Raw genomic sequence first — 27,288 nt, 5'->3', positions numbered from 1 at the left:
TCCCAACTAACGACACTTACCTTTTAACACTTAATATATTGATTCATTACGACGGTCTTTGTCTATCAGCCGAGATTTTCAGCTTAGCAAGCCAATCCCTGCCATGTCTTCTGTCAGAGGGCAAAATGCCAACACCTTTGGCGTATGCTGATCCCTCAACACAATGACTATTGTAGCTTAGATAATAGGGTAAATAGAAAAATTACCACAACTATGATTTCATTAAAAAAATGCTTATTCTTATATTATATTGTTCCTTGCTATTGTAAACTTAGTAGTTATTTATTCCTTTGTGAGTAATCACTTTGTACTTATCTATGTGCTGATGTAGTGTTCGAAATATATATCCGTCTTCAGCTTGTCTATCATATAGCTCTTTCGAATTCCCCAACTAATTAACACTAACCGTCAATAGAGAACTACACATTTCACTGCAATAGAGAGCCAATAAATTAAATTGTATGTATATATTAAAAACTGATATAATTCAGTGTTTAGATATCTATCCTCTTGGTAATTCAATACATTCGTCATCCGCAGGAATGACGGTGATACATGTCACGTAATGCTACTCAGTTCTCAACCTCCTTTGTTGTTAGGAACCAGTTGCGATAATTACATGAGCATAATTTATTTGCTTGAAGCTACATACCCTATCGTGAATTAGAGATATGTAGTCCCTCCGCAAGCAGGAGTGCTAGGGTATTCATACTCGTGCGTACGTCAAGTCGATACCCGGCATATCAAGACAATTCTACCACTGAACGCCTCCTGAACCAAACATGGACGAGACGGAGTCTTATACAAGGCGTGTAAAGCATTTGGGCTGGCTGTTGAACAAAGGATGGATGACTTAGCGACAGATAAAAAGCCACCTTCGAAGTCACTACTACTTTTTATAGTGGATAGTAGCGGTGGAGCTGTGGACATTGAATCTGCATTGATACAATGTGTGGTCCTTATCGGAGACTTAATGGATCATGAATCCATCCTTGATACTAAGCACTGATGCGGTCCGATGGTGGACGTCACGGGAGGGTTCCTTATCGGGCAACAAGCATACCAACCCTCAAGGGCACATGATCTCATATCATGTGATCACTCCCTGTTTCGAAACAGCCTCGGTCCAAGCGGATGAGCGGCGAAGTGGTTCCGCGCCCACGGGTGAAGCAGCAGTTACATCGGCTAGAGGCGGATTACTTTGCGGAGAAGCAGGTTGAAGGCACCTTGGAACTTGGACACCTATAAACCCTGAGGCAAGGTACTTATCATCTCTGTCTCCTCTTTTATCTCCCTTTTTCCCTTCTATTCTACTAGCATTGAAAAAATGGCGATCCAAGCTTCGGCTACGCGTCTCTTCAAGAGGGCGGCTATCCCCGCATCTCGCCAGTGGCAGCGACAGTTCAGCGCTGCAGCCCCAGCACTCAAGGAGATCCAGGATGCCTATATCCTCAGTGCTTCACGAACTCCGACTGCTAAGGTTCGACACTCTACTATTTCCCATGCTGTTTACAAGTGAACTCACTGTTTATAAAAGTTTAATGGATCGTTCGCCTCCGTCTCTGCCCCCGAGCTGGGCGCCGTTGCCATCAAGTCTGCTGTGACCAAGTCTGGACTCCCTGTCGAGAAGATCACCGATGTATACATGGGAAATGTCCTCCAAGGATCGGTCGGCCAGGCACCAGCTCGCCAGGCTTCTATCTTCGCTGGTTTGTCGCCAACAGTGGAATCCATGACAGTAAACAAAGTGTGCGCCTCGGGTCTCAAGGCTGTAGCACTTGCTGCACAGAATATCCAGCTTGGCCTGGCAGACGCCCAAGTTGCTGGAGGAATGGAGAATATGTCTCGTGTCCCTTACTACCTCCCACGTTCCAGCCAGCTTCCACCGTTCGGAGAGATCAAACTGGAAGATGGTTTAATCAAGGATGGTCTGTGGGATGTCTATAACAAGTTTCATATGGGTATCTGTGCCGAAACCACAGCCAAGAAGTATGAGATCTCGAGGGAAGATCAGGATGAATATGCGATTCAGTCGTACCAGCGGGCTCAGAAGGCCTGGAACGAGAATAAGTTCGCCGATGAGATTGCCCCCGTCACTGTCAAGGGTAAGAAGGGTGAGACCGTTGTCGAACGTGACGAAGGCTATGAGAATCTGCGGGTTGATAAGATGAAGACCTTGAAGCCCGCATTCTTAAGGGACGGCACAGGCACTGTCACTGCCGGTAATGCTTCCACCATGAATGATGGGGCATCAGCTCTGGTTCTGGCTAGCAAGGACTTGGCTCGCGAGTTTGGCCAGGGCAACCGGGCTCTTGCGCGTATCGTGTCCTCCGCGGATGCAGCTATTGACCCCGTGGACTTCCCTGTCGCCCCAGCTAAGGCGGTTCCCATTGCCCTCGAGCGAGCTGGTATCACCAAGGATCAGGTTGCCGTCTGGGAGTTTAATGAGGCATTTGCTGCCGTTATCAAAGCAAACGAGAAGGTTAGTACCCACCACGTGGAGGATGATCAATACTGAGTCTAACGTGCTTCTAGATTCTTGGATTGCAGAACGCCCGTGTCAACCCTCTGGGAGGAGCTATCTCTCTGGGACATGCACTCGGAAGCTCAGGCTCCCGTATCCTGGTCACTCTTCTCCACCAGCTGCAGCCTGGTGAATATGGTGTGGCCGCGATTTGCAATGGTGGTGGCGCCGCTAGTGCCATGGTTGTCCAGAAGTTGGACCGGGTTGATTAGAGTGATGCCATGGCTTTGGCCTGTGTACGGCATTTGACATTTCTTTTGATTTTTTTTCTGATTTGAAAAGCGACAACCGCGATGAGTTTATACCCGCATACGTCTGGACAAAAATTGACCAGCCAAAACCTGCATATGTATATTTAGGTGAACCGAGATAGGATATTGGTGAACCGAAATTGATGAGTATTCCAAGTTGCTCTGCAACTACTTCTAGCAATGCCGCTTTTAGCCACGCCTTTGTAAATGCTGCAACACCACGTGATAGGTAAACACATGCCCCTTGCCAAGACACGCGAAATATCTACGCGCTTAACCTAAAGCGTCACATGAATGACCTGTAGTAGTACTCTTCAGTCTATATCTGAAGATTATATTCTAAAGTACACAACCAGTCACCCTTGAACCGTCTTGGTGTTATGATGCTAGGTCCATTAGAATTGCAGCTTTTCCCTTCTTGTTTCAACTGCATATCATGGTCCGCAGACGGTGAGATTGCCGTAGCGGCAGGGGAATATGTCCAAATATTAGTCAGTGCATCAAATCCTACTTTGCTTGTCAATGAAGCAAAGCACCGTAAAGATCAATGACCATATCTTAGTAAACTGAGCTAATGAAAGACAGACGCCGAAGCACACAACAGAGAAGGAAGGAGGAAACGGACCTGGTTCCCAAGCCGCAACCAAAAATTGGAACGTGACACGCATTCGCACGAATGTCTTCACAAACGGGGAGTGGCCCATCATACATCCACAGAAGCGAGAAAACTTTTCAATCGGGCCGGAGCAGTCCATCAGTACTGTTGTCGGTTTGGCCTGGTCCCCGCCAGGACTTGCCAAGTATAGACGCTGTGTCTTGGCAGTATTGACTTCTGGTCTTCTTCTATCATTCTATGATATTAGTCCTCAAGGAAAATGGACACGGGTTGCTATCGTCAACGACTGTTTAAACTCGTACTTCAAATCGCTTATTGATGATGAAGAGCTCAGGTTACGGAAGTCCAATATCCGTTCTTTTACGTGGTGTCCGCCTCTTAAAGTTCCGATTCCAGAACAGGATGCCACAAGCTACGCAGTGCCACCCCCTGAAAGCCGCTGGGGCATGTACTTACTCTCGGTTACCAATGACGACAATGATGTGATTCTTCTGCAGGCCCGGAGATCCACAGATCCGACTTCCGCAAGCCTATACTCTTTCGAAGTCCTGTCACTGACTTCACTTTATGAACATACAGAGAATCAAAATGTTCAACCGGGCTCGATATTCTCCTCTGCACTCAGGAACCGCGCTAGGGCATCTTTCATGTCGCCGGGCCCGTGGATATATCAGCCAACCAAGGAGAATAAGGGTGTTTGTTCTGCGATTGGGAATGTGGCTATCACATTGGGGGTAAAGCTCAAGATGGTCAGACATGTCGTAACCTTGATATTGGACAATGACCAGACAGATTCTGCAGTGAAGTACAAGGCTCGATGTGTTTCTGAAGAGAACACCTCGTACGGTGGGCTCTTGAACAATTACCACTTGACTGGTGCTCTGCATTGGATACATACAGTAAGTTTGCACTAAAAAATGGGACCGCTTTTACTCATAAGTATGCAGGAGGGATCGACTGAAATAGGTCTTGCCGTAGCTAGCTTTGCTGGAATGATTCCACTACGCTTTACTCGAGCAGCATATCAAGGGGAGAAGACAGCAAAGAAGGGTATCCAAGTTAAAGAGTTGCTGTTCTACGAGCCTACCGGAAGTGATATGGGAACCGACTCCCCGAGGCACTGGGAACAGACAAGTGGTGAGATTTTATTACTCTCGACGAATATTTGTCACTAACGGAGATTAGCCATGACTGTTGCTTTGGACAAAGTATCTCAGACACCAATCCTTCATCTCGGCACTGTAGGTGGATACACGGCGACCATGACACTTTCTGGTATCCAAAGCAGCGATGAACTCCCAGAAACGCCTTGGAAGAAACAACTCGATAATGCCCGCGAACAGTTTGACATAGCCCGTGACCTTGGCGGATATACCATCAGCAGAATCTGGGGCCTGGCGTCCCATGACAGTCTTGTTGTGGCAGCTTTTACACTACATCCAGGAGACACGGTTGAATATCGAACTTCTGCAGAGGAGCGAACAATGCTTGTCTTCTCTCACGCGAATGCAGAGCTTACGGAACATGATGACCTGGCTTTCCCCTATCCTTTACCAGATCGATCACCGGACACCCTGCGCAGAAAAAGGGAGGCTGCTCTGGGATATATTCTCTTCACTGAAGTTGGCGACTACAGCAGACTGGCGTTGAGTCGGAAAATGCTCTATGCAGCAGCATGTTGCGCGATTGTGGACTCTCAGAATGACAAGATATTGTCTCAGGCTCGAAAAGCTCTGGAGTGGCTAGCATCAGGTATAGACGTTGACCTGTCTAATGAGATAGGCAAATGCTCGGCGCCAGGCAGTACAATAGACGCAAAAACTGCAGAACAGCTGGAGGGTTCAGGCCAACAGATCTTTGAACAATGTACTATATGCGATGCAGGGCTCTCTTGGTACTCCGCCGTGGAAGCTCAGTGTGCGGCTGGCCATCTGTTTGGTACGTAACTGCTCAATTAAGATCGTGATCGATGACGATACAAGCGCTAACTGTCAATGATAGTGCGGTGCGGTGTGACATTTCTTGCTATTCAAGAGCCGGGCCTTTCGAAATTCTGCTCGCGCTGTGGAACAGAATATCTCAGTGAGGATCTTGTGCATGATGAACTCAAACACACCTGTCGCATCCTGTCGGACGTATTCGACACCTGTATATACTGCAGCGGCAAATTTCAAGCCTAGCAGTAAGACTTACTTTCTTTCTTTCTCTATACCTGTGTTTCTATTGTACAGACTACTGTTTATATCAGTCCTAGAAGCTTTCCGGCTACTGGATTCCATTCGTCATCCCAGCGACGAGTGCTTTCCTTCTGCGCTCCAACGCGGAGTCTGTCAAGCTTGCTTGTGTCTCCAAAGAGGTCCACAAGCTCCTCTACGAGTTCATTGGAGCTCCCAAATCCTCTTCCATTAACACCTTCGGTGACTAATTCCGGCCACGCCTCGAAGCGGTTCCAGCCAACCACTGGCAGGCCAGCACCGAACATATCAACCACTTTCATAGGCAGATCGACACCACTACTGCTTGTGTGTAGACTGACGCCGAGTGACGCGGACGCCAGGAGTTTTGCATAGTCCGTGGTGGTCAGCCATGCTGTGCGTACTGTCACTTTTTGAAGCTTCCCCGCTTTTTCTAGGTCGGCAATCTGCTTGATATACATTTCCTTCTGTGGGCCTTTGCCCGTTATGATGGCAAGCACCTGGGGCAGTTCCGGCATGGTCGTGGCTGCTAACTGTGAGTAGCGGCAGAGGGCATCGATAAGCAAGGAAAAGTCCTCGTCCGCAGTCCATGACGTTGAACTGACTAGAACGCGAAGTGCCCCGGAATTGATCAGTGATTGTACGGAAGCAGCTACCGGCAAGGATAAGAGAAACTCTTGTCGAACGTTATCATCGAGTATGGGCCGGAAATGGTTGGCTGGCCGATCATGCAGTGGTAGAATAGGTGCCTCCAGTAGGAATTCTTTCTTCAGGACAGACGCCATGACGGTTGTCACGCACAAATGTGCCGTGGCGTATCTTCCGAATGTCTTCTCGTACCATTTCGACAGTTTGACCAATGGATGACCATGTCCAAGCTTGAGCGCTAGGATGGAGTAGCCGAAATTATGCCAATCGATAATAAGGCTCGTTTGACGAAGAAAGCAGGTTAAGGATGCGACTGCTAGAGTTGGAATGGATGGAGGATTCTATGTGATACGAGCCGTTTGGTGAGCAAGGGTTGCGTTGGAAGTCATGCGAAATCGGGGACCAACCTGAACAAGGAGCCACTTCACAGGTCGCGTGCGATAGGCTAGTGACCACCACAAACAAGCAACCTGGAAGAGGACCTTCAGCGGACCAAATACTAGGAAAAGAAGCTTGTTGCTTGTTTGAAGATAGGCTGGGTGCGGGGGAAGTGCGACAATCGAGATTCTGGGGTCGGAAGAGATATCGGGATGAACTTCTGACTCTATGGAAGAGTGTTAGAACACCAGCGAAGTAGGTGACGACGAAGTGGAATTCCTGCGTACCATGATAACCAATGATTTCCACTTGACCTCCGCCTTTGGCAATGCTCAGCGCATGGTACTGCATGCGCGGACTGCGACCGATGTCTCCCAAGACGAGAATTTGTACGGTTGTTTTGGGATCGGTAGAGGCATCTTGCGCTGTCGAGCGTTTCGGCGCATATTGTGAGGGTAGTAGAAGTATGAAAAGGGTGACTGCGGTGGAGATGTAGAAAGCGACGCTGACGACGGACTCAATCATGGCGAGCGATGGAAGGGTAGGGGGAATTAGCTAGTTTAGATATCAATCATAATGCGCAAAGGAGGACAATTGACTATCTTGAGACCATGGAGGGTTTTCACTGTATGCCAGCGAGGTGTTTGAAAGATCCGCAAGAGCTCTAATCCTGTAAAGGTGGTGCAGGATGACGATCGGTTGTTAGACGGAGTAAACATGGCCCGGTCCTCTTCCCCCCACACTCTATCATATCAACCGCGCGGCTATGCTGCAAGGGCAAGGGATTATCAACCTGCAATGCAGTTGGTTACCAGATTAGGAGTCAGCAACACAGTTTCTTATTGGATAACGACTGGATTGAGATTCCCACTTCATCCTGGACATTTTAGTCGATTTATTATATTTTACTACAATTCTATCTCTTCTATTTTCATCATATGAATCGCATGTCGATAGTTCTGATCTGGAGGTGCGGAGATAACAAACCGAGGAGCGCGATCACGTGGCCCGTTGTTATCGCTTGCAGATCGCATCTGGAGGTTCCCCATTGCCACTCCCATTGTTCACCAAGCTTGCTTCTGCATCAAGTCTACTTGTTATCCCTGGCGCTATGCCGCGTCCCTTGCCTCAATCGCCCGGTTGAATATCTTCTTTGAGCTGCTAAAGCTCCCAGAACGCCCCCATTCCTTGATTGCTCTTCTCAACCTCGGCCTCTCCGCCTCCTGTCTGCTTGATTGTCGCCGAACCGATTCTCTGCGACGTAGGTGTCGCACACCGAGACCATGTCAACGGGCGCTCCTGTGTCCAGTGTGGATACAATTTCTCCCACATTGTCGACACAGGGTCATTATAAGCCCACTCCTAGCCGTGGTCATTCACGCTCCAAACGCTGGTCGCAGGGGCCGATCTCCTATTCTGCGTCTGATGCAGCTTCCACTCAACAATCGTCTCAACCATTGACTGGACCGACAGACGTCAACGGGAATGCATCGAGCTCGTCGCATGGACATCAACATTCACACTCACACTCTTCAAGTCATGGCGAACCGTGGGGAAAATTCGACCACGCCAATGGTCTTCACACACACATATCGAAACATAGCCATTCTGGTAGCGTAACGGGGCTGGTGCCAGATACGCCTATCGTATCGTCCAACCCCGAGTCATTGAGGACGTGAGTACGTCCATATCCTGGGTTGGTATCACTAGTTAACGGCCGTTTAGTCATGAAATGTTCGCCGGAGCCCTGATAGCTTTGCCATGGATTGCCATTTCGTGGTATTATACACACCATGCACAATGGACGGAGTCGCAACCGGCAATTGATAATGAAAGTTTCGCACCTTCAGGCACAGGGCATTTAGACCACATTCCATTGAGGACATGTATCTTGACGGCCATAACAATGATTATATTGGGAGGGGGGCAGTTACTTCGAGTAGCCCAACGGGATAGGCGTGATTCACTAGTCGCATTACCCAAACTCCATCCGACAACCGTTACTGCTTCCTTTGCGCAAATGAGCTCAATTGCACTACCCATCTATGCGGCGCTTAAGGTGGGGGGATTCCTTGTCGCATTTGTGCTTACTCTGGCAATGTCGTCCGGGGTACCGACAATTGCGCGTGGCTATGATTTTCAAGACAGCAAAGGACGGCTGAGTCAAAAGAAACTGACAATTGGTGTCATCGCGACTGTGGTCGTGTTGAGCTTCTATGGAATGAATACTGCTTGGGATTCAGAGCCCTTTTTGGGCTATGTATCATTGCTTGCCTCGGTTTTTGTCATTCGCCCGCCTTTCCTGGCCTTTACATTTGACCCTGCCTATGACCCAGCAGTAGCCCAGGAGAAGCTTTCGAGAGCGGAATCATCTGGTGTTTCGCCCAGCGATCCCATGCTCACTGCTCTTCTTGGGTTGCTCCTAGTAGTTGGCACGGCTGTTGTCGGGGGCTTATCATTCGATTTCTCGGATATAATGTATGTAGTGGCAGCTGCCGGTGGTTTTGCAACATGCTTAATGTATGTGGCGCCGGCAAACTTACGCTCGCCGCACAAGATTGGTCTTGCTATTGCAACTGGTGGCGCCGCCCTGCTATGCGCACCACCACCGCGCGACGGTGTTTATGTGGTCTTCGTCTTTAGAGGAGTACTTGCTGGGATCGCGGTTCTCGCCTCTAGGTTTGAGGATAGACAGTTGCGCTTGGTGATGCAAGCCCATAACCATCATCACCATCACCACACTCACTCCATTGATGATGCGTCCAACATCACGAAGCTTATCCTCCGCTATAGTGAACCGTATCCTCTACTGTATAGCATTCTCAAAGAGAGTGACTCTCGTCGCATCTTCTATTTCATGACGTAAGATCGCTGTTTCTCATCTACTTCATTGTTGCTAACCTTACTAGTCTCAATTTTGCGTTCATGCTCGTGCAGCTATCCTACGGATTTCTCACAGGGTCGCTGGGACTCCTCAGTGATAGCATCCATATGTTCTTTGACTGTCTCGCGCTTGTTGTTGGCCTCTGCGCCGCCGTTATGAGTAAATGGCCACCCAGCGCAAGATTCCCTTATGGATATGGCAAAGTAGACACACTGTCTGGGTTTGCTAACGGCGTTTTCCTCATGTGAGTGGCCATCCGCTCGTTATCAGATTGTATCGCTGACTTTGTTTCTAGGATCATCAGTATCGAGATCATCTACGAAGCGGTGGAAAGGTTATCATCGGGCAGCCAGATGCACCGTATCGGAGAGCTCTTGGTGGTCAGTGCTGCCGGCCTCGCTGTGAATCTTGTGGGTATCATGGCATTCGACCATGCGCACCACGGACATGACCATGGCCATGATCATTCGCATGACAATGAGAACATGCACGGGATCTTTCTCCACATTCTCGCCGATACCCTTGGCTCCGTCGCCGTTGTGATATCGACCATTCTCGTACACTACTCTGGCTGGTCAGGGTACGACCCCATCGCGTCCTGCATGATTGCCATCTTGATTTTTGCCTCTGCAGTGCCGCTAGTCAGCAGCACGGCCAAGAAACTGCTCCTCACACTTCCGGCCGACGTCGAATATAATGTTCGCGAGACGCTAGCTGGCGTTAGCACCTTGCGGGGTGTTGTAGGGTACACTGTTCCCAAATTCTGGCTCGACGATACGGCAAAATCGGACCACGACCACGGCTGCAGCCATGGTCATAGTCACGGCCACAGCCACAGCCATAGCCATCACGACCACGATCACGGCCATGAACACAGTCATAGCCACAGTCATGGTCATGGTCACGACCACAGTCACAATCACAACCACGCCCACAGCCACAGCCACTCGCACTCCCATTCCCACTCCCACAGCCACGACCACGACCACGCACACGAAAAGTCCAACCCCAATGTTCTGGGCGTAATCCATGTCATCGCGTCCCGCAGCTCCGACCTTGAAGACGTGCGCCAACGGACCGTCGATTTTCTCCGAGAAAAAGGCATGGATATTCTGGTCCAAGTAGAACGAGAAGGTGACGGACGATGCTGGTGCGGAGGTGGAGGGAACAAGAGCTCCTAATCCCACGATAGACTGTGGCAGTTGGATTATTCTTCTATTGTCTTGACTGATGTTATGTAGTACATATCATAACAGTATAGCGGATGTATATCTGCAATGAAGCCGTTGATGCATTATGTCTTCTCTAAACATATTCTGAATTGCCCATTGCCCTTTCGTATACTCGGGCATGCAGATGATGATCCCTCGTCCGAGAGATTGAGATTAATTCCCAACCACTTGAAAACATTAACGTCAAAACCGAGAAGCGGGTCAAAACAGCCAACAAAGAACCACAACATCTAATCCACCAAAACAACCCCAGAAAACAAACACCCAACATACCCTCCACCAATTCACACACAAACAAATAGAAGAATCTACAATTTACAACACGCAGCACCTCCGCCCGACGAAGCCTTCCCAACCCCCTCAAACAAAACACTCTTATTCCTCTCCTGCGTCGAAACAGCCACATCCAACGCCGGATTCCCCGTAAAGAAGTTCACAGGCTTCAACCCAACCACCATCTTATCCACAGGCATGACAGGCCAATCCTCGATACGGGGATTATGCGTAGACCCGAAAGTATGCCAGACCACAATATCCTGATTACGGACACTTGAATCCTGACTAGACTGCCTACGGCGGGATTCAATGGCCGAGGCGATCCCCTCGCCACCGGCAGATTGCATGGTATGTCTGCCGGCAGGGAAGAGTTCATCGTCGTGGTAGCGGGTAACCCAGACGGCGTGGGAGGCGAATTCAGATCGTTTCGCGTGGTAGGAGGACGGGTCCGCGAGGAGCATTTGGGAGTAGTAGGGGAGGAGTTTGAAGGCGATTGGGGTACCTGTGATTGGGTTTGTGGAGTGTTCGTTGATGATTTTGAAGGTGCGGTTTTTTGTGAAGTCGAGGTCGAGGCCTGCTTCGTGTTCGATTATCCTGCTGGTTGTTGTGTAGCCTACTCGGAAGGGATTGGGGTTTGTGGGATCACTTAGGGGGATGGGGATTGATTCTTCAATTTGGAGGGAATTGGAGTGGCCGTCTAGGGCTGGGTCGATGCGGAGGCAGAAGAGATGTTGGTGATATGGGGCTAGGACGCCTGGAGCGACGATGGTGCCGTAGGGGACTTTGTGGCCGATGTTGATGGGGCAGGTGGAGAGGATACCTGTCGCGCGGACTTCGTAGTGGATTGAGGCGTCTTGGCCGAAGTAGAAGGCGAAGATGTATTCGTAGTTGCTGACTGTGATGATTGTTTGGAGGACTAGAACGCGGGCGCGGGTGACTACTGCATTTTGTGTGCGGAAGTTGGTGTGTTTCCAGAGGATCCCGTCGTCTTGTTCGTGGCAGCAGATGACGTTGGGGAGTTTCAGTGGTTCTCCTGAGTTGGTGTTGTGCCAGCCGTCGAAGTATTTAATTAAACCTAGGCAGTCACAGCCTAGACGTAGGTTATTGGCGTTGATGCCGGCACCGTCATTTCCTAGATCGAAGGCCGCCTTGCGAGGATATGGGGCGCGGGGGTCTCCGTAGGGCACGAACATTTCAGCTAGGGATAGACGGTAGAAGAGACTACGGCCGTCGTAGCGGATATCATGCAGGGTCAAGCCTTCACGGTAGTTGAACCCTACATGCATGCGCCATTTCTCCCAGGTCACAACATTACCCTCGACGTTGAATGAGGGGCCTTCGGGCTGGACCACCTGGTATGGTTTTGTGGTGTTCCGCGGCGGTGGTCGTAGGTTTGGGTGGTATTCGCTTGCCTCGGTGGAATGAACCTTGCGCTGGTCATATGGCTGTGGGTGGTTGTGGATACGCTCCTCTGACGATGATGGAAGCTGGTATATCTTGGTCACTTGAAGCTGTTCGGAGACTTCTGCGCATAAATCCAGCGGGTAGGCATAGTAGTTGGCATCGGGATTGTCGAGCAAGCGCATATAGAACCAACACTGTTATATGAATTTGTTAGTTTTTGAATCTCAGCCAGGCACCTAACTACAGAGGAGTATACTCACCATCGATAAACGCTCGGACATGTCGTTCATACCATCGGTAGCGTACGCCCACGGTTCGACAATCACTGTTGCTCCTGTGGGCAGCTTGAGTTTCTTAATCTCCTCTTGGATCCTTGCATCGGCCAAGCAGGCTTGCTCAACTGACTTCATGTACTCAGAGTCAATATAAGAATGCTTCCCTGCGAGATGTTCTTGTTTGACAACTGCCGCATGGTCAAGATCGATCAGCAGCTCAATGAGTTTGTTCTTAGATTCGCTGCGGGTAACCACTTGTACGCGAGCTACCCGAGTAGGGCGTACATCTAGCGGCTGCCCAGAGTGCTCCCTGTCTAGAAAGTGAATCATGTCTTGCTTGGGGGGCTCCTTCAGCGTTATCACCCGAAAGATGGGGCTCTCTCCAGGTAGCGCAGAGCGTGTAATAGTTGCAGCCTGCTCTCGGTCAACAATGCTCTCCTATTTATTGTGAAAATCCTACCTTGGAGATCTCTCTGGGTGTCAGAGGATCGAATGGATGCATTGACAGAGTCATTGTGAATTGGATCCAAATGCTCAACACGGCAAAAGAAGACAATGTATATAGATAGTGGTCTGAGTGCGGTGTTTGCCCTTCCTCAAAGAATCGAGATGTGTGTTTCTTTTGGAGAAGGAAGGTGCCACACGTAGGTGTTCAAATAGGTTGAAACCTCTTTGTCATCGCATCAACTCCGCAGCACTTCCCCCACTGCCAAGAGAGCAGCGTCCGCTACGGTTAAGATTAACCGGGACGTGGAGGCGGATCTTCAACCCTAAAGGCTAAGCTTCCTAAGACTCTCCCCACCGCCTCGCCTCGAACATCCCTTAGCGGACAAGACCATGAGAAGGAACCCTCGTACATTTGGACTCTAGAGAAAGGCTCTAACGGTCACGCAATAAGTCTTATACCTTCAAAGGTTACGGCTAACTCATTCTCCGCTTTAGTTCAAGCCTCAGGTGTCGAATCCAATCCAGAGTAACAGAGATTTATGCACATCACACATCGTAGACCAGCTTTGTCTGTCTTGAATCCGACGAAACGATAATTGTTTTCCCATTGCCTTTGCTTCCTTACATTCTCTGTTGTTGAGACTCGACTCTGGAAGGACCGTAATAACGGACAAAATCGACCGGAGCTCATCTACCTGAACCGCAGTTAAGGTAAGATATCCATATAACTGTGAGCTTTACATTATGCGTAGTTTAGGATCCAGGCACGCAGATTTAAGGGAAATGGACAGCATAAACCAAACTTTAATAGCATCGGAATAGGCTAGTATGTGGGTGGTACCCGGGCCAGCCATCATTAATGCCGCCGATATGTGCATTAGTGTCGCGTCATTGCAGACCATCCCTTCATTGTCATCACCACTGGATATTAAATGAATAATGACTAGCGTAGGCTAGTTCATGGTTTACATTTCGTTGTGGAATTTTCTGTTCTGAAATGTTGCTGGGCTCGAGATTCCAGGGGTGGAGTTTCTCTCTCGTGTTCTAGTTCAAGAAGCCCTCTGATGGCGAGAACGATGATGCCCTCTCCCTGTGAACAAACCCAGGAGACCATACCACGTAAAGTGAGCTTTCCCCGTAAATGCAATTTCCATGGGGCATCCGGCTAAAGTGACACTCGCCCGTCGTAAGAGCTGGGAAAATGGCTTCTGACCAGTTTCTGGAGGCCACTTTAAAGACCCAGTTTCTGTTTCGGCCATAACACCGCCTCTTCCCACCGGGTATCACCCCCCTGCAGAGCAATCAATATCTCAGAGACGAGGGCCGAACCAGACTTCCTAGCCCACCATGTTTTTCCATCAAGCTCAGCTAGTAGAACACCCCAATGCATGAGGACAAGCAATGCAAGCGGCTGGCGACGATAAACAACATGAACAAACTCCTTATCGACGCCCGCAAGCCAGGACAGAACTGACGCTGCATCCTGTTCATGAGCATAGCGAGCAAAGCAGCGACGAAGATGAGAGATGGCATCTTTGATGATACTGTGTTGGCCTGGTTCAACGCTAGACAGGAGTGTATCATTTAGATCGGCTAGACGGGTCAAAGCAGCCTCAGTTCCAGCATCTAGTGGGGTAACAGATTTCTCATAGAAGCCGTTCTTGGAAGCAAATAGGTTATTTTCCAGCCAGGACCGCGTGATCGTGAAAATCTTGGTCACACCTTTTAGTAACTCAAATATGAATATGAGGTTCTCGGTCATGCTAGAGCTTTCGCCTCTGGAGCCTGGTAAACGGGGAAGAGCGATGCAGATCATGATGGTGATGACGGAATGGCCAAAGACGGCGTCACAGTTGAATGGGGTTAGATTGGTAATTGCGTGTCGGAAGGGTGCAAGCCCCTGGTTATGGTATTCGAGGGCCGTATCAATATATGACAAAGCTTCTGGAGGTTCTAAAGCCGAGGCCGTGTGCAGGGAGGCTACTGCTAGAATTCCACTCATGAGAAAGTCATGCTCCAGAGCTTTGCGTGGCATTACAATCTGCCATACATAGTGGTCTGACTCCTTGTTGCAGAGACTCCGATATGTATCAGTGGTGAACTTATGCATAAGCTCTAGTTCCCGCTTGCGAGAATAGGTAAATGGAACGCTAGCCGCGACGCCAGCGAAGGGGTGACCGCCTGCATCCGAGGTCTGGCCCTGTCCGGGATGAATGGAGTTCGGACTCGCAGAGGAAGAACTGGCTATGCTGCGTGCTGCGGGAGTGTTCAAGTAAGAGCACCCAAGTTCTCTGGTGACGCAATTTGAACATGGCGGGCCCTTTTCATCGCACTGTATGATGTTAGGAGAAAGGACAGGTGTAAACAGTATAAAATGAAGAAGACAAATTAGAGCTTAAGCTTCCTTATCTAATCATGATGGAAATATGATTGGCTATAGATTGATAAAAGCGCCAGGGAGGAGTTGGAAGTATGTTCAGTTACAGATCATGGTAGGATTGGTAACACGGTGGATCGACCGAGAAAAAGCTACCTACCTTTACTCTCCTCTTCTTGCATTGATCACAGCCATTGCGCGATTTCGTATGGGCCCTCCGTGGCATGGTCAATCCACAAGAGCAAAAAAGTACATTTGACACTAGGAGATTTCCTGTGACTGCGAACCACGTGGAGAACACGTGGGGACACGTGGGGAAAAATCCCCGTAGTCAAATGATGTCACGTGGTTCCGGGCAGACGAGCTGGGTATTAAATCTTGGTGAGGATAAAGACTGCTGCTCTCCTTTTCTTGAAAGAATAGGTTTATTGAACGTTTAACGCCCAAATGAGGCAGTGACGCAGTGGGGTCTTGGCTCCCCACTGCGGCCGCTACTCCATAGTGCCTTGTCTCGTTCGCAGTACAGTACAGTGTACACAGTACATCTTCCTTTTCTTTCAGGATTGCGGCTCAACTACGTACGTATAGAGGCTTATCGGGTATTTTGGGAAGTAAGCACGGTCTACAGAGATGAACAAATATGTCAGCGTGGTGCCAAGTGGTTATCTCGGTGTTCCTTCGAGTAACAGAGCTTACGGATCAACGAATCAGTCAGGGCCCACGATCAAATTTTAGAAGGCCGAGTGGGGCTGCGAAAACGAATGCGAGAGCGAGAGCGAATGCGATCCAATCAGGTACTCCAAAGCATAATATTCTCCTACAAGACGCAGGAAATTTGCCGATAGGATCCACTCGAGTCATGGCAATCGGGGAAGAGAACCGGGACTCTAAAATATTACATCAAATATATACGAGGTGCCTGCCATGGAGTTGTCTCAACGGTCTCTTCTCTCCCTGATCCTTTGTCTTGATAGACTACAAGCCATATAAATCTGTTCTGATATTCCTTCGTTTCTAGCGACTGTCGTTCTTTTTCGGCTCATTTTCTTTTCTCTTCTCTTATATACACATATAATAATTTCGAAGCCTTAAGTAACATGGCCAGCTATCAAACCTGTACAGAAGTCACGCCCCTGTGCCCCGTCGAAGCTACAACATACGGCTACTATCCCAACTATGGCGGCAACATCTTCTTCTCGGTCTTCTATGGCCTTTGTGGCGTATTTCAACTCGGTTTCGGCATCTACTTTCGCTCGTGGACACTGATGGTGGCACTGGTGGTCGGCACGCTCCTCGAGATGGCGGGCTATATCGGTCGAGTACTGATGAATAAGAACCCTTGGGACGGCGGCGCATTTAAGTTACAAATTGTGGCGATTATCCTCGGGCCAACGTTCATCGCTGCGGGCATCTACCTCACTCTGAAGCACATCATCCTTTCACTGGGACCGGAACACTCGCGCCTCAAACCGAAATTGTTCACCTGGATTTTCATCGGCTGTGACATTGGGTCTCTGATTTTGCAGGCTGCCGGTGGTGGTGTGGCGGCTGCTGCTGGGAGTGAGCAAGTGGATCTTCTCAATGCGGGAAATGATATTATCATCACGGGTATAGCGTTCCAGGTCGCGACCATGTCCGTTTGTGGGCTATTGGCCTTGGACTTTTTCATCCGTTATCTTCGGTCTAGCTCGGGAGAGAAGGCACGAGACGGGGGGAATGGACGGATCAAGTTGGTGGTTTTCGCAGATATCTTCGCCTACCTCACTGTTCTCATTCGGTGTATCTATCGGTAAGTCTCTCAGGGGCGATGGGGATCACCTTTACTGACGTAATCTGCAGTATCCCGGAGATGGCAGGCGGATGGGGAAACCCCTTGATGCAAAAGGAGGACGAGTTCCTGGTCTTGGATGGAATGTGAGTACCCCCGTGGACGTCTCCTGATCATGCAGATTTGCTAATCTCAATAGGATGGTTGCCTTGGCGGTATTGGCCCTGACCGTTTTTCATCCTGGACTCTTCCTCCCATCATTGAGGAAGGGTAACAAGAACATCGAAGCTGCCTGATATACTCATCATATACGACTAAAGATACCCCATGTATGACAACAGAAGCGAATATTTAAGATAGATGCAGATAGATATATTCATTTCGTTCAGAAACTGAACATATGTCGGCAGCGCTAGGCTGCAGTATAGTCGGAGAAGTATGAATCAACGGCAATGCAAAACAAGAAGTCCAAATTTCAACTCCGGGCCGATATCACGTAACTCCAGGGGAGACAGAACTTAGAGAAATGGAAGATAAAAATTCGCGGAGACAAAATCTGGCGCTCTTCGATAGACTAAATAGTCTATCATGCGAAGCGAAAACAAAAGAAAAAAAAATATGTTCGAGCCTTTCAACCCAATGGCCAACAACACCAGTCACGCATAAATCTCGTCATGAATCAAGAGTGCTTTATTCCTCACCCAGGCTGTCTCGGACACACTTGCGAACTTTCTTCTTGAACTCTTTGGGGTCTTCTCTCCATAGGCGGGCAGCTTCAACGTTGGCGGGGCTTTCATCATTCGGACTCGAGAGCATGGAGATCACAGATAGCAGGATTGTTTCCGGGGTCTGGACGGGGGACCAGCGCTCTGCAGCAGACTCGTAACCGTACTTGTCTTCCTCAGGTGGGTGCAGAATGGAAATGCAGACGTCGCCGTTGGGGTAAACTATAAATCATCAGCGTCTGGCTCGGGATATACAAGGCAGAGAGGGGAAGAGGGGAGAAATTCATACTGTTCGGGTGGAAAAGTGGCGTTTCAAACTTCATCTTCGGTGGCATATGTGGGTATTCGGGAGGAAAGGAGAGTCGAGCACGGAAAAAGCCACCTGTTAAAAAATTAAAGTCGATCAGTAAGTGTCTAAGGATATAGATATATACTGCCGAATTATCGAATCTTTTCGGAAGTCAAATAGAACTTACCACCGTACAACTTGACATCGTCTGAGATCATGAGCATGACCTCCCACTCAAACACGTTATTTTCATCGACAAGCCCACAGCTAATGCCAGGAAGGTCTTTAGCAGACTGCATCTGTTGCAGCTGTCTCACCAACATACGACCTGCTGGTGATGTAGCCATAGTGGTGGAAATCTGGTCTCGGGAGTGGTAGCGCGGGGCGAGAAAGAGGAGCGGGATGAAGGAATCAGGCGCCTGACGAGACCCTAGGAGCGCATACAATTAATATGGCGGTTCAACAAGAGAACAACTCTCCAAAGGTACCCAGGAGGAAGAAAGGGTAAAAAAGATTATCAGTGACGAGAGAAGTGGTGAAAGGATGGCCACTGAGGGCGGTGTGTTTGGTCGGGCGGGGTGCGGGGCTATTGGTCAGTTGGATGGCCTTAGTCAGGCATCGGGGAGTTAATTTTCAGGCACCCTACATGTTACAGTATACTGTACATATACTGAACTTCTGGAACAGCCACGTAAGCGACGGTCTTGTGCATAATGTAGAGTAGGTTCAATATAGTATTTCAGATGCACTAAACACAAGTACGTTTTCGGCATAACTAACCAAGGGCTACAGAGCGCATGTATCGACACAATAGGAGAGGTCAACAGGACAACCGAAACGAACCGTGACGCTTCGTAGTGGATAAAAAACCTGTTATGACGCAGCGCCAAGAAAAGGTATGTCCAAGTTGTACAACAAAACAAGAGAGAAAAAGAAAGAAGTGGTAATAGTAGAAGATAGATAGGAAAGAAAATCTCATGTACGTTAAAATATGTGGATCAGCTAAGCGCTGACCTCGCTACGCCGGACACCGTATGCCAATGCCCCCGCGTGGACTTGGCAACCGAGTACAAATGAAAAGAGAATCGTCGCGGCAAACTCCATGGCAAAGGCCTTACCAATCACCTTCAGGTAGCGAATGCGAGCAGGTCCATCAAAGGTCGTCCATGCATCTTTGATGCTGAGCTTACCGCTGCCGCCCAGAGTGGCAGGAACCACCTTTCCGCCGAAGGAGCGGTCAAAGGGTATGATCGCTTCATCCTCCTTTGGAAGCATGGAGGCTGCAACACGAATCGTAACGGCCCGCACGGGGATGGATACGAGACCAGCAAGCAGGGATGGGATGGCGATGACCGTGGCTGCGCGGCTCACAAGCTCAGCCGGTGGGAGGTTAGCGTTGGGATCAACAACCAAGTCGCTCAGAGCTCCAGCAGCTCCGGAGATAAGTAGGGGGATGTAGAAAGCGGCACAGACAGCGCCTTGCTCAAAGGCAACGACAGGGGCAATCCTCAGCCAGCTCTTGAATCCGGGAATGCGCTGGTAGAAGCGCTTGGGGGAGGGCTCAGATATCACAATATGCACCCAGGTCATTTCCAGGTTGGCCAGGGCCATGCCGATGATCATTCTGGCGACCAACTGCCCGGCAAAGTTGGTCATGGACAAGGGTAGAATCGAGAAGAGAAACCCCTCGGCTAGAGAGTATGCGAAGAACAGACCGAAACCGCGGAAACGAGACCAGAAGCCGGCGCGTGCACGGAGATGTTTAATGGTGGTGCGCAGTTTACTAGTGATAGGCTGAGGGCGAAGAATATCTGCCTCGGGCTCAGCCGCGTCGACATCTTTGTCGGGATTGGAGTCGGTCTTCACGCGGATATAGATATCGGGGTTAGTCTCCTCGACAGCGGCGAGAGCTGCAACCACCATTCCATAGGTGTATTCGATCTAGAGATGGTATTAGCGACCGTAGGACATCTCGAGGAGCACAACCCACTAAAATAGGAGCATGACAAAGAACAGTGACCTTACCGAGAAGACAACAAAAAAGAAAGCTAGGACAGAGAAGACAAAAAGACCAGCCAGCCATCCTGACAGATGAATGGAAGGCACTTCAGGATTTTTGGAGTTCATGGGCATGTCGGAGGCCAGCTCCATGCCTCGGCGAACAAGGGACGAGACAACCATGGCTGCGGACTCCTTATCGTGTCAGCTACTGGCTGAAGAGATGGAGAGCACAGTAATCAAGATTTAGACCAGAGCACGTTAAGTAAAGTAGGTGAAACGAATACGAAACGAAAGACCGATAGTTTGGATGATAAAATAATAGATGAAATCGAAAGTTGAAGATGATGAAGGAAGATGATGAAAGATGGTGATAACGAGGGTCGCAAAGAGGCTGAGCGGTACGCCGTGTTCGGGCCCACCAATGATCATCGGGGCGGGCCCCACCATACCATTCTAGTCCTAGCACTACACCTGACGTGGAGGTACCCTGGAAATAACTTTCTTCACCTTAGCAATGCTGTGTCAACTTATTTGAATGAAATTTAATGATTCCCCAAGCCTTTCAGTATACTTCAGCCACAACCAATAATTTCTGACCACAATGGGTAAGTGATTGTCATCGTCAAGCCTGGGGTACGAGAAGGAAAACCAGTCCTTCCGAGCAAGCTGTCGAGGTAACAGATATTGGACAACTAGTAATCTTGTAGAAGAGATAAAGACAAACAGAGTAAAAAAGGAGGAAGAATAGAAAGACGAATAATAATAATGAAAGAGGATTCAGAGGACATGTATGTCATTCCCCGTAGTAAAGAACGGTTAATCCTATCTGAGGTGGGATTGAAAACGTCCACAAACTCCGAAGAACTACAATGCCATCCTCTATCAAACTTGGCAGAAAAGTGAAAAAACAAAAGGGGCCCACTTTGTATAGGAGCCTCATCCAAATTCACTTCCCCCCAAAATGACATTCGGACATGGAAACGTTTGGATATATCTCCCTCATCCAGCCGAGGTCGGTGGGATTGTGGGAGGACGGGTCCCTACAAGCTGACTGGCTAAGAGACCAGTGGTGCTTAGTGAGGACTGAATCACTGTAAATAGGTCTCATGGGCGAGGCTCCTTATACTTCTGAGCTTTTCCTGAGTGAGCCTTTAGTAGTAACATGCCTGGTGGAGAGAAGCTTAGAGCACTATCAACCCTAACAACATGCATGTAAAGCGCTATAGTGACCTGTATTCTGATTGGCTGATGGTGCTGTATATCCTGGGTAGTCCTGTATGCTGGTTGTGTATCTCACTATGGATATACTGTCTTGATCATATCTAATGTATTCAGTCTAGTAGGGCCCTGTGTAGTATAGGTATATAGGTGCTCCGAGGAATACCACTACTTACAAAGTTTATGTAGGTCCCTCCATGTATATATTCAGGTATCTCAATAGCTCCTAGGTTAGACCCCTCTCCCTAATAGCATGTTAAAGTAGTACCCACTACATGTATAGCCTTACTACCCTAAATAGGCAGTGGTGATAGGGTAAGTGATTAGACCTAATTTACTGGAAAGAACATCTGGACCCTACAAGGTGCGAGACTATCTTGTAGTCACGCCCTGTTGGGGAGGACATTAACCGTCACTACGATGTATGATACCCGTGTGTTGCCACTGCCTTAGCACGTTTCCTTGGTGCCTTGATGTGTTGACCGTACTACCAATGGCCCTTTAATTCCTCATTTGAAACTCGATTTCTACCAACTCCAGGGACGGATTTCTATATGTGGATTGAGAGTTTTCATTGTGGGTTACGAGGGCGTATGGCAGTCTTAGAAACATGTACAGTATGTGGCTCAAAGCTTTTCGGTGCCAAGTATGTCAAGGGTAACTGGGAACATCCCCAGACTACCGTCTTCCAATCGATCTCGAGGGAGCCTATAGTCGGTGATTCATGGTAGCCAAATGATTGTTCTTACGTTAACCACTAGCACTAGAATGTTATCCCCAGCGTCGGGTGTATGAGACCTAGGAAAAGTAAATAGTTTTATCATATGCCCTGTGCAAGCTGATTTATTGCCCCCTAGTCATCTCCCTTGAGGTCTCCATCGTCGGAAGAGTACTCCTTGCCCTCGACATTCTCAAGTTCGCCCTCGTTATGTTGATCATCAGCATCATGTCCAAAGGCGGCCTGGATGAGTGCCTTGGTTATCTTAGCGTACGGATCTCAGATCAACACAGGGTCTTTGCCATAGTCACCTCTTTGATGAGTATCCCGCCAATGTCATGCCCGACGAATACAATTTTTGTTTGTTTTCCTCCTTGCAACCTGGAAATGGCTTCAAGCATCTCAAGCGCCTCGGCTCGAAGTCCAAGTCTGGTGAAAGCGTTCGCCCCTTTGCTAATAAAATGGTATTCATATACTGAGACCCGCACAATGGAACGGCCGCTGAACCATTCGACATAACTTATGGTGCCGGGATCTAAGGACTCCCATGTGCTAGTCTTATAGCCGGCGACGCCATGGACAGCAACAACACTAAATGAGGCTGTGTGTTAGTGAAATGACACTTGATCTGTGGAGAGGCGAATGGATATCTCTTACTCGACAGCTTGTATCTCAGTTTCTGGTGGGTTATTGATAACTCTCAACTTGTCCATGTTTGTTTGGCAACGTCTAACTGTGACTCTTTGCAGCACTATAATCGGGACGCTCTTAATAGTTTGGCGGAAATGTAGTGTCTCGGTTTTATTTTGGGACTGTTAGAGACTGGTAGTGAACCACAGTACACAAAAGGTTAAACGAAGCTCAGCAAAGGAATAGAATTATCAAAAATAGAATGGACATCTTCCACTAGGCATAAAGAACGCTCTTTCACAAGTTGTTTCAGCGACGAGATTTCTTTGAACAACAAACAATCGTAACCCTGTCCTACACCCAAGTCTTCCACACCAACCACCTTTGGAGACATAGCATATCCCATTTGTAGTTGCACGACGTGCGAGGTGTTTGTCTCTCTCCTACCCAGCTAAACGGTTATTGGTCAGTGTAATTATCTTCTTCCCGGAAAGAGTGAGTATGCAATGGTTATGTTGCATCTCCCTCCAGCGGTCATCTCTATCCATGTATTCGCTCCTCCTTCACCGTGTCCATTAGTAGAGTATGGAACGTTACACATGAGAGGGACTTCAGATTCAGTGTTCCGAGGTTGTCGATGTCATACTGATTCAGTGAGTTTGTAGTGGCCTCCTTAGGGTCATACCAGACATCATCATCCTTGGGATCCTTCTTGAAAAGGGTATTGATTGTGGCAAATGTATCCAGGCGAGCACTGAGTGTAATGATGGCCTTGAAGGGATCCATGGTTCTTCGCTTCGACAAGATGGCGCCCTGCAAGCTGGTCACCACACCGGTTTTCGTTGTTGGATTCTCGAGAAAATCCCAGCTGATGGCATTGTCGCGCCCGAAACTGCGAAGTAAACTAATCGAGCCACGCCCTCGTGTAATGTGAACGGTGTCATAGTCCGTGAGCAACAAGACTTTGCAAGTGGTCAAAGACTTCCATGTAATGAAGGAAGCTTTCAGCCGAATCGATTCTCAAGGGAAGTCCAATAAGATCCAAGGCTCGGGGTCGAAACCTTTTTCACAGAACCAGCAAAGCGACTCAAGGACAGCGACACTGCTGCAAAATTGAGCAGTATAGCGAAGCTGGCTCGAGATTTGGTGTCCAGTACCAAGCAGACCTAGCTCACCTGACTATTTGGATAACGACCGTTTGCCTTTCTCGTATTTAGTCCAGGACCAAATGAATAATTCGTGCAAAAGTTTATACGCATTCTGCATGCCAGAAACTCTTTTGTATATGTATTCATATGACATTGTAGCCCATGTGAACCAATATGTAAGCAGGCTTAATATGTACACTCAACTCAATTAAGAGCGATATAAGAGCAAGCAATAGCTTTAACAAAGACTGAAACCAAAGGAGCTGCCTCTTACCGGCATTTCAAGGAAAATATGAACCACCATTTACGGGATCTCAGCAGTAGGCACCTTCTCCGCACTGGGCTCATCCACCTCATCAACCTCATCCGAAGTCCACATAGACTCACGCATGAAAGGACTACTATTACGGATCTGAGGACCCTTCAACACCAAGACAACAGGGACAACCGAAAGCGCGATACCGATAAAGCCCAATAACGAACCGGCCCATCCAAAGCCGAGATTCGAGAACAGCTGAGGCGAAGCCAGAGGGAGGAAAGCACCGAACGAGTTACGACCCAACGAAGCAGCCGACAAAGCCGAGGCGGCGTACTTCTCGTACGCGTCGGTAAGGTAGTTGACCACAGCCATATAGATGGAGTAGATACCGATACCGGCAGCCGTGATGCCGATCGTGGGTACAATCCAGTGCACGTCGGGCATACTGGCCCAACCGTACCAGAACAGGCCAGCTGCGAAAAGTAAGCTACCGGGGATCGCGGTGTAAAGACGAGCCTCGGGGATGGGTTTGCCGGGCTTTTCGGAGTTGCGTCTGGCCGAACTCAGATAGATCCAGTCCTGGATAGGGTTGATGGCTGTACCGATGACCGCACCCACGGAGATAGCGAGTTGAACAAGACCAGTGGCCATAACGCCCCAGCCATAATTGGTGCTGTAGGTTTGGACCACACTGGAGAAGAATAGATACAAAATACCCCAGGCAAAACTGATCCAGAGAGTAAAGAATATAACAACAGGCTCAGTTAAGAGCATACGTGTAGGACGTTGGAAGGAGATCTGCAGAAGCTTGAGTGTGTTGACTTTGTTGAGTTCTGCTTGGGCATAGACAGGTCGGCCGGTTTCCTTCCGGATCTTTCGGGCCCGTTTCTTTAAGATCACATCAGGGCGGGTTTCGCTGAGGATCAGGTAGAACACGGGGATGAGGGCGGCATTATAGATAATCTGAATATAGAAGATCCTGCGAGACATGTGCTGTCAGAGATGTGTATTTGATACACGAAGAGATGAGATCGCTTACCAACGCCAAGGGTCAGACTTGTGGATCTGTACAATGGCCGAACCGATGAAGGGGCCCAGTGCAATACCTACAACACTGGTGAAGCCAAACAACGACATAGGCAGACTGCGAGCCTTCTCACCCAACCAAACGTCACTGATGCTTCCTCCGACAATGTTGATGGAGACCGAGGAGGCACCGCCACCAAAGAAGCGAGTGACAACCAGCGTGGCGAAGTTATTCGCGAATGCCGATGGGAATAAGGAAATCACCAGGATCACATAGGCTACAAAGTACCCAGGCATACGACCAGAAGACTCAGTGAGAGGCACAAAGATCAACGGCCAGAAGGCAGCGCCCATATTCCAGGACGTCGTTGCCCAGTAGAGGTTGGGAAAAGGAGAATTCTGAACATGGAATTTCTCTTCCATCCAGTCATTTCCAGAGCCATAGGTTCCTGCTGGAAGTCCAGTCAAGATAGAGCTATTTTATAAGGGGTCAGCGCATATCAATCAAAGCGAAGCGATAGGATCTCACATGAAGCAAACAGTGACTGTTAAAAGCCATTTGTACTTAAGACTCCAGTTGAACCTAAGAAGGGTCAGTAAGTACGAATGCGACCATCCTGACAGACAGGATGACTACGTACGGGTTCTCAGGGTCGTTTGGACCGTTCCAAGAGTGGATTTCGATGTCCTTGCTGTTACGCAGTTCATCGGGGTCGACATCGTTATCAAAGCCGAAGAAGCCCTTTAGCCTAGTGAGGTGTCAGCCCGACCGTGATAAACACACAGCAATTATTCAGGTCCTAACCTGTCCAGAAAAGAATTACTGGACTGACTATGCGGGGCGTTGTTGGCGGGTTGATCGGCCATTGTAAGAGACAGTCAACAGAAAGGCGCTGGAGTCAGTGGATTACGAACCAATCCGACCGTCTCATGGAAAGGGAATAGAAAAGGAACAGGAAACTGCACCGCCGATTTCTACATTTGAAGAGCTGAAAATTCGTTCAGATGAGAAAGTTAATTCCGGGCGTTCCTAGACTGGACCCCGAGGATTCCGTTTCGGCATGCCGAACAGACAAGTGAAAAGCATGAAAGCCGACCGAGGATTTCGTCATTATGGAGTACGGAACCCTCGGTCGATTCGATGGCAAATCCATTCTTGGGGCCGGTGAAGAGTTTCGAGTTCTGTGACAGGCCAAAGCGCTGGAAGACCCACGGCTATAGCTCCACGATGCCTTGGGTGGAGTACGACTAATGCAACGTTCTCGACACATCCGCTAATTCTTGACGCAGTGGCTTTTCAATATGAGACTCATCCGTCCAGGAAATTCTCATTTTCAAAGCAACCACACTCCGGAGCATATTCGTGAAAACTGTCGTTAACCTTGCAATCGACCACGGCAACAATATGAGCTTCCGGCCGGCTCTTTTATCCGAACGGTATGTCTATGACGAACTACATCCGCCACTGGCTTCGAAGCACTTTTCCGTAGACTTTTCTCGATAATCAGTTCATCTGGTTGCATTTCCATTTCTCTGCCCCTTTTGTTTTGCATTTTCTAAGGCTGCCTAACAACTGCTACTATGAAAGGCATTGATCGCTCGTTGAGCTAGTGCGTTGTTTCTATATTAATCCACCCACCATTCTAGGGTCGTAACCCTGTCTACACTGTAGATTGTAGCATAACTACACGCTTTCCACTGCAGGTTTCCTCTTCTCTCGCACAATAGCCGTAAATCTCTCACGATTTTATGGTACCGCCGAAGATCTTCCGTCATACTTGCGATGTGGCAAATCGAACGGCAAACTCTAAAGCCCTAACTCGAAATATCGTCACTTGTTCAACTGATGCCCTTTTGTATAACATTCCTTGTTTTCCCTCTGTTGTCTTTTCATAACGACTTGTAGTAAGGCCACCTCGCCCTGGTGAACTTGATGGAGGAAAAATTGAGAAAATCTTCATTACGGTGCCTGGCTATCTTTCCACTAGGATTGTTTTAA

General features: G+C 48.8%; 11 protein-coding genes across 11 annotated transcripts; 4 read left to right on the top strand and 7 right to left on the bottom strand.

Moving 5' to 3' along the window:
• Nucleotides 1–1,327: 1,327 nt before the first annotated feature.
• F9C07_12942 (putative acetyl-coa-acetyltransferase) lies at nucleotides 1,328–2,736 on the top strand (the record flags this gene model as incomplete). The annotated part of the gene is made up of 3 exons (XM_071507925.1): nucleotides 1,328–1,480; nucleotides 1,538–2,482; nucleotides 2,536–2,736. 3 exons carry the CDS (start codon nucleotides 1,328–1,330, stop codon nucleotides 2,734–2,736), a joined length of 1,299 nt encoding a protein of 432 aa, XP_071367544.1.
• Nucleotides 2,737–2,946: 210 nt separating this feature from the next.
• F9C07_1960083 (transcription factor IIIC subunit delta N-term-domain-containing protein) lies at nucleotides 2,947–5,601 on the top strand. The gene is made up of 5 exons (XM_071508533.1): nucleotides 2,947–3,266; nucleotides 3,361–4,290; nucleotides 4,339–4,528; nucleotides 4,577–5,329; nucleotides 5,393–5,601. The coding sequence occupies exons 1-5, from the start codon at nucleotides 3,156–3,158 to the stop codon at nucleotides 5,569–5,571; spliced, it is 2,163 nt and encodes a 720-aa protein (XP_071367543.1). The 5' UTR covers nucleotides 2,947–3,155; the 3' UTR covers nucleotides 5,572–5,601.
• A 29-nt stretch (nucleotides 5,602–5,630) lies between these two features.
• On the bottom strand, nucleotides 5,631–7,137 carry F9C07_12944 (putative beta-1,4-mannosyltransferase; the record flags this gene model as incomplete). The annotated part of the gene is made up of 3 exons (XM_041295420.1): nucleotides 5,631–6,575; nucleotides 6,642–6,838; nucleotides 6,900–7,137. The coding sequence occupies 3 exons, from the start codon at nucleotides 7,135–7,137 to the stop codon at nucleotides 5,631–5,633; spliced, it is 1,380 nt and encodes a 459-aa protein (XP_041150806.1).
• A 588-nt stretch (nucleotides 7,138–7,725) lies between these two features.
• F9C07_1960087 (CDF zinc ion transporter) lies at nucleotides 7,726–10,857 on the top strand. Its single transcript, XM_041295429.2, has 4 exons — nucleotides 7,726–8,287; nucleotides 8,338–9,474; nucleotides 9,522–9,740; nucleotides 9,792–10,857. Exons 1-4 carry the CDS (start codon nucleotides 7,896–7,898, stop codon nucleotides 10,675–10,677), a joined length of 2,634 nt encoding a protein of 877 aa, XP_041150807.1. The 5' UTR covers nucleotides 7,726–7,895; the 3' UTR covers nucleotides 10,678–10,857.
• F9C07_1960868 (copper amine oxidase) lies at nucleotides 10,857–13,532 on the bottom strand. The gene is made up of 3 exons (XM_041295421.2): nucleotides 13,144–13,532; nucleotides 12,669–13,097; nucleotides 10,857–12,602 (listed from the first exon to the last, which is right to left on the bottom strand). The coding sequence occupies exons 1-3, from the start codon at nucleotides 13,195–13,197 to the stop codon at nucleotides 11,037–11,039; spliced, it is 2,049 nt and encodes a 682-aa protein (XP_041150808.1). The 5' UTR covers nucleotides 13,198–13,532; the 3' UTR covers nucleotides 10,857–11,036.
• Nucleotides 13,533–14,361: 829 nt separating this feature from the next.
• Nucleotides 14,362–15,733, bottom strand: F9C07_2076710 (C6 transcription factor; the record flags this gene model as incomplete). Its single annotated transcript, XM_041295422.1, has 2 exons — nucleotides 14,362–15,462; nucleotides 15,668–15,733. The coding sequence occupies 2 exons, from the start codon at nucleotides 15,731–15,733 to the stop codon at nucleotides 14,362–14,364; spliced, it is 1,167 nt and encodes a 388-aa protein (XP_041150809.1).
• Nucleotides 15,734–16,604: 871 nt separating this feature from the next.
• Nucleotides 16,605–17,571, top strand: F9C07_2077504 (RTA1 domain protein; the record flags this gene model as incomplete). Its single annotated transcript, XM_071508840.1, has 4 exons — nucleotides 16,605–17,140; nucleotides 17,195–17,296; nucleotides 17,347–17,421; nucleotides 17,475–17,571. 4 exons carry the CDS (start codon nucleotides 16,605–16,607, stop codon nucleotides 17,569–17,571), a joined length of 810 nt encoding a protein of 269 aa, XP_071367542.1.
• A 394-nt stretch (nucleotides 17,572–17,965) lies between these two features.
• F9C07_12949 (ubiquitin-conjugating enzyme E2 15) lies at nucleotides 17,966–18,636 on the bottom strand (the record flags this gene model as incomplete). The annotated part of the gene is made up of 3 exons (XM_041295423.1): nucleotides 17,966–18,222; nucleotides 18,290–18,382; nucleotides 18,477–18,636. The coding sequence occupies 3 exons, from the start codon at nucleotides 18,634–18,636 to the stop codon at nucleotides 17,966–17,968; spliced, it is 510 nt and encodes a 169-aa protein (XP_041150811.1).
• Nucleotides 18,637–18,986: 350 nt separating this feature from the next.
• Nucleotides 18,987–20,722, bottom strand: F9C07_2287764 (uncharacterized protein). The gene is made up of 2 exons (XM_041295424.2): nucleotides 20,315–20,722; nucleotides 18,987–20,230 (listed from the first exon to the last, which is right to left on the bottom strand). The coding sequence occupies exons 1-2, from the start codon at nucleotides 20,468–20,470 to the stop codon at nucleotides 19,292–19,294; spliced, it is 1,095 nt and encodes a 364-aa protein (XP_041150812.1). The 5' UTR covers nucleotides 20,471–20,722; the 3' UTR covers nucleotides 18,987–19,291.
• A 1,639-nt stretch (nucleotides 20,723–22,361) lies between these two features.
• On the bottom strand, nucleotides 22,362–23,642 carry F9C07_12951 (uncharacterized protein; the record flags this gene model as incomplete). The annotated part of the gene is made up of 2 exons (XM_071507926.1): nucleotides 22,362–22,469; nucleotides 23,454–23,642. 2 exons carry the CDS (start codon nucleotides 23,640–23,642, stop codon nucleotides 22,362–22,364), a joined length of 297 nt encoding a protein of 98 aa, XP_071367541.1.
• A 666-nt stretch (nucleotides 23,643–24,308) lies between these two features.
• On the bottom strand, nucleotides 24,309–26,156 carry F9C07_12952 (putative MFS multidrug transporter; the record flags this gene model as incomplete). The annotated part of the gene is made up of 5 exons (XM_041295425.1): nucleotides 24,309–25,242; nucleotides 25,303–25,764; nucleotides 25,819–25,872; nucleotides 25,931–26,038; nucleotides 26,095–26,156. 5 exons carry the CDS (start codon nucleotides 26,154–26,156, stop codon nucleotides 24,309–24,311), a joined length of 1,620 nt encoding a protein of 539 aa, XP_041150814.1.
• Between the last annotated feature and the right edge of the window lie 1,132 nt (nucleotides 26,157–27,288).

The sequence above is a fragment of the Aspergillus flavus genome, chromosome 8 (assembly GCF_009017415.1).
Source record: "Aspergillus flavus chromosome 8, complete sequence".
Lineage (NCBI taxonomy): Eukaryota > Fungi > Ascomycota > Eurotiomycetes > Eurotiales > Aspergillaceae > Aspergillus > Aspergillus flavus.
This window is presented reverse-complemented; position numbering and strand designations above follow the sequence as displayed.